The sequence below is a fragment of the Siphateles boraxobius genome, unplaced genomic scaffold (genome assembly GCF_051911475.1).
Source record: "Siphateles boraxobius isolate OS27281-9 unplaced genomic scaffold, OSU_SipBor_1 8, whole genome shotgun sequence".
NCBI classification, from domain to species: Eukaryota; Metazoa; Chordata; class Actinopteri; order Cypriniformes; family Leuciscidae; genus Siphateles; species Siphateles boraxobius.
In genome coordinates this window covers 4,721,960-4,727,098 of record NW_027509208.1, presented here as the reverse complement: position 1 = coordinate 4,727,098, position 5,139 = coordinate 4,721,960, and the positions used below count along the sequence as shown (strand labels likewise).

Genomic DNA, 5,139 nt, shown 5'->3' with positions numbered 1-5,139 from the left:
TTAATGCATTAACATTAAGTAATGATACCTTATTGTAAAAGTGTTACCCACAAATGCATAAAAAATGTTTCTAACCTTTTCTGTGTATTGTTATACCTAATTTTACAAGTGTGTTGCCATGACAAAATGAGAGACCACTCAAAATAATTTTTTGTGGTGATCAACTTTATGCCAACATTATGTACCTGAACCCAAATACTGCTTTAATAAAGTGTTCTCCCAGCAAAAATAAGCTGTAACTTGTTTTGACAGAGCTAATCAATCATTCAGAAACCAAATGTCCTCATAATGAATCACTAACCTTTCTTAGCTCAATTCCAAGCCTATTTACTATTGTAATATTTGACAAATCTGCCAAGCCGTTTGGCTATTGAAGGCTGTGAACAACACAAACATCTGTAATATAGACTCTGAGCAAAGGTTTAAGTTTTTCATGAGGGCTCTGAACCAATCGGCATCAGGAGGGCAGGTTTTGCTGGTCGGGGCGGAGTTTTCTAGACTATTTAAAGTGCGGCGGTGCAAAGTGTTGGAGAAGCCAGTGTACCTTGGAGGACACGAAAGGGGGAGGTAACACGTTTGTTTTGGAGACCTTGCGGGATACACACAACACCAGCACCGATGGAGAGAAAGGACCATTAGCCATAGTCCTGTGGAAATACGCAGGTATGCGTCCGTTCGAGGTGTTGTGTTGTGAACTTATTAACATGAGCCTCGTGAACAGTTCAATATTGACTCGCCCTTTTCCTCTTTGTGCCGCGCTCAACGCGACTGGCTTGTTTACGCACCCAGGTGCGCGTGGTGGTTTATTGTGTAGTGAGGTGACTACTATGGCTCTGTACCTAGACAGCATTTCGGGCGCGTCAGAATAATTCTAGTACGCCTCTCCAGTATGACACTCACATAACCCTTTTTTATTTCAGAAGCAGTATTCCATGTCTCTCCTCTGCCCTGTTATTGATGGGAAACCAACTGGACCGGATCACCCACCTGAACTACAGCGAGCTACCCACCGGGGATCCATCGGGCATCGAGAAGGACGAGTTACGTGTTGGTGTGGCGTATTTCTTTTCCGATGAGGAGGAAGAGCTGGACGATCGATCGCAGTCGGACAGCTTTAAAGACAACAACAGCCCGAGCAAAGACGGTCCGATTGCAGTTAACGAGATCGAGTACTCGGCGTTCTGCTGCCAGGAATGTATATACTCCAAACTGCGAGAGAACGAGGACCTGAATGTTTATTCTGTGAAAACTTTATTGACCATGTGCAAACCCGGGGATCTACTGGAGTTAGTGGCCAACGCACAACCCCCGCACTGGGCGATCTTTGAAGGGGAGGACCAGGTTATTCACCTCTACAAGGGGGAGATCCGCAAGGACAGCTTGTTTGAGATCAGTTGCGGTCGACAGGGCAGGATAGTGAACAATCGGTACCGCTACCGGCCGCTACCCGCTGATTTGGTGATGCAGAACGCGAGCGGGCACGTGGGGCTCAGCAGTGGCGAGATTTGCTGGACGAACTCGGAAAGTTTCGCAGCCTGGTGCCGTTTCGGCAAGCGGGAGTTTAAAGCGGGCGGGGAGGCGCACTCGGTCGAGCAGCGCTACTTTCTGAAGGTGCACCTGTCCGAGAGCACCGCGCACACGCTCATGTTCCGCAGCCTGGAGGAGATGATTCGGGAAAGACGGCGCGTGGACGCCAGCGGCATTCTGAAGGAGCTGTCGTTGGTGACCGGGAAGGAATGAGCGCATTGGGACTCTGCATGCCTTGAGCAAGGGCTGCTTACCTTTATTTCAGGACTTTGGCAGAGTTGTGGGTATTTGTGTGAACATGTTTTGGCAAAGACGACGCCCCTTTTGGTTGTGCTGTGAGAACCGATGGCCACACTAAAGTCACCCTGTACCTTTAAAAAAAGGAAAAAGATAAAACATAAGGTGAGCCCTCATCACAGTTCGCCCATGACAGTCCCCTCAAATTCGCACCCGAGCTCTGCTGCGGCAGATGGTGACCACGATGCGTTCAGGTCTGTGGCAAGCCGTTTTGACATGTATTCCTTGAGACTAACTATAATAGGCTAATTGTTTTTGTTACTAACATTCATTATTCACCAGTAACTATTCAAATAGTTACTAGTATGTTTTCTCTTTGTCCTAGCAGCATGTGAATAAATACTAGTAGGCTAGTGTGTTTTCCAATTGTTACTTTGAGATCAACATCAATAGCTACTGCAATCCAATTAGTAGCTAAAAACAGGTACTAGTGCCTAAGGCATGTCTATATTGGAAGTGAATAGTTCATATCTGAACCACAGATCCACCTAGAATTAAATGGCAAACAAATGAAATCTGTATCATGGGATAGTTGCTTGTCATTATCAGAATAGTGACTTGAAGAAAAGTATTATTGGAAGGAATAGGTTACGGGTGAAACCGAAGAAGAGAGGCTACTAGCCACTATTGGACTACTTGCTGCTAATTAAAAATATGTAGCTACTGGTAACCTTATAACAAATAGGAAGTTTAAAGGAATACTTGTTATACAGCTTGCCACATTGTCTCTTATTTGACTGAACTCTAGCTTTACCATGAAACGTGGAGCTCGGTTCTTGGCATCTGTGCAGCTGCATTCGTTCTTCTTACCCCCTACAGGCGACAACACACGAGCCTTTTTCATTCTCTTATAACAAATGCAGCGAACATTCTTGTTTTTGGAGTCCATATTTTTGTATTTCAGTTAGTGCGTTTAAAGAAAACTGTTTTTATTCAAATAAACGTAGATTGCCCTATGAAAATTGCGTTGGTCTCCAGCTCTTTTTCATACAGTTTTTCCTGCATACAAATGCTATAAGCGAGCACGTGCTTGGTTGAGGTAGCCTCAAGCGAGTGTCTAACAGATGCACTATAATTCATACATGGACCTTAAGTATTGTTCACAGTATCGACTATTTTTCTCATTTGGTTTTGGGGGATTTATTTCCGTTAGCAGACAGTCGTTTGTTGTCATTGCTGCATTAGTATGCCTTATAGGCAGCTGTTGATGCATGGAGACACTGTCCTTTTGTTCCTGCTTGTTACGGTTGATGATCATTAGCCTGTTTCTAATCTTGAATGAGAAATTGAGTGGGAAAAAGGTCCTTTAAAAACCATGCAGCCACTGAAGCACTTCATTCTGTTACTTGTCTAGTCTACTTTAATTATACATATCAAGTTTATGGCCGCACTGCTTGTGGTCCAGAAACCATACATTCAAATTAACTGCAGTCTTCATTTTTTTTGGCTGCAAGGTTTGCAGTAAGTAATGGGAGAGCTGTGTATAAGTGTGTCTGCACATAGACACTCTCAAGCACCAGTAAATATGGTCATGCTCTGTTTGTTTTCCTATTAGACGCTGTAGGCTGCAGCTGGGATCATTTATGCTTTATGTTCAGTGGGGCTTGATTGGCCCGCAGGTCTGTGTGTCTGGACCCTTTACAGAGCGTGTGCTGCTGACCAACACTAACAAGTCATTCTGAAAATCAGTTTACCTGAAGCAAGGCTGAAGTCCATTTTTTTGCAGGTTTACCTTTTGTGCTGCAGGTTACGAGTTTATATCAAGCACAACATAACTTTTTGAGCTGTGTTCTTTATGGATTTATACATTGAAGACACATTCATTTATAAAATTCCTGTCCTGTTATTAATCTAGTTGAAATATTTTCTAGATGCGTGTTCACTGTTCAACATTTGTATTCATTTCACGCACACCCATTACTGCTTATTCTCTTTGTCTATTCCAGGTCATAATGGTAATCACGAGTCATCGTCATGCACAACATGTTATGTCAGGTGTGCCCGTTTGAGCCGTTAATATGGAAAGCGGGGGATTGTACAAATGAATGAAGACTAGTGGGACAGGTTTCTAAAGGCTTGGGAAAGGTTGCTCTCCAACTTTCACATGAGTTCATCGTAAATGTTACAGATGATTTCATTGAACATCTGCACTGCAGCACTTTTTACATCTTACAAACCTTCCACAATCAAGTTTAACCAAGCATTTAATGTGTTGCATTGTGAGAATTTCAATGAAATGTCATTCTTTCTAGTGCAAATATGCCTTTTTTCTGTCTAAATTGGGCACATTGTTATTTGCTTGACACAATAATGGATAATAATGACCACCCATGTAAAGCAGGCATTGAACGATCTTAAAACTAGATTTGTGTACATATTCTCTTGAATGTGGCAAACGTTGTTCATCAGATTACAGAGAAAAACATTTTAACCAGGCACACTCATATTGGTGGAATGATGCTGTACAATCGTAGTAAAGTATGTCCGATCTTGGAATTCTGAGGTATCTTCCACCATTTACACCTTAGAACTGAGATTTGTAGTGTATATACCCTGACATTGTACTGACACATTGTTGTTCACCTATCCCAGCAGCCCCAGTAACCCACTTTTTTTACTATATGATTTAAGGGATCCCCTACCTTGACATTATCCCTTCCCCGCCTCATTTCCCCTTTCTCTAAGGCCTGACAATCTGTCACCTGTACTGATTCCTTTTTTACTGAAGCTGGAAATTTAGGATAGTGGGGCAGCGGGCTATATGTGGCGAATGAGGACAGGAGTGAAGGCGTAATGGGCAGAGGGAGAAGATGTTGCCAACATGAGCTGAACAGAATATCTTTAGCCTGAAACAAAGCCTGCCTCTCAGTGATATGCCATATGTATGCCGTCCTGTTTGTGTGTGTATGTGTGTGTCTGTCACACTTCGTAACCTGTTACTGGGGAAACCTCAGCCACTCATTTAGCCTACGTCTTCTGAATATTGTTTTACTTGAAGGCTGCGAGGATGAATGCATATCCAGCCTCTTTAACGGAAAGCTTGTTGTTTTTGCGTTGATTAAAGAACTAACGATAATGCATTTGCTTCTGCTGAGGGAGAATTATGCATAGCATCTGTGCTCCACAGAAATCCTGCCTCCCTTTCAGACTCGAACGGATATTCATTTAAACCAGCAGTCTAGCTGGTAATCTGGCCTCAGGAGGAGAGAAGGAATTTAGGAACTCAGCCTCATTTGTTATCTTTTTGTCAATTACATCTCACAGCAATTTTAGAGAATTATTCTTTATCATCTTCTTTTGGCGCACTAAGAAAAA

General features: G+C 42.9%; 1 protein-coding gene across 1 annotated transcript; it reads left to right on the top strand.

Moving 5' to 3' along the window:
- The first annotated feature begins 527 nt into the window (after nt 1–527).
- lratd1 (LRAT domain containing 1) lies at nt 528–2,786 on the top strand. The gene is made up of 2 exons (XM_077221172.1): nt 528–663; nt 921–2,786. Exon 2 carries the CDS (start codon nt 958–960, stop codon nt 1,738–1,740), a length of 783 nt encoding a protein of 260 aa, XP_077077287.1. The 5' UTR covers nt 528–663; nt 921–957; the 3' UTR covers nt 1,741–2,786.
- Nucleotides 2,787–5,139: the final 2,353 nt, after the last annotated feature.

Excerpts from the sequence above, each read along its gene's own strand:
- lratd1 (XM_077221172.1), top strand. The coding sequence starts at position 958 with ATGGGAAACCAACTGGACCGGATCACCCACCTGAACTACAGCGAGCTA.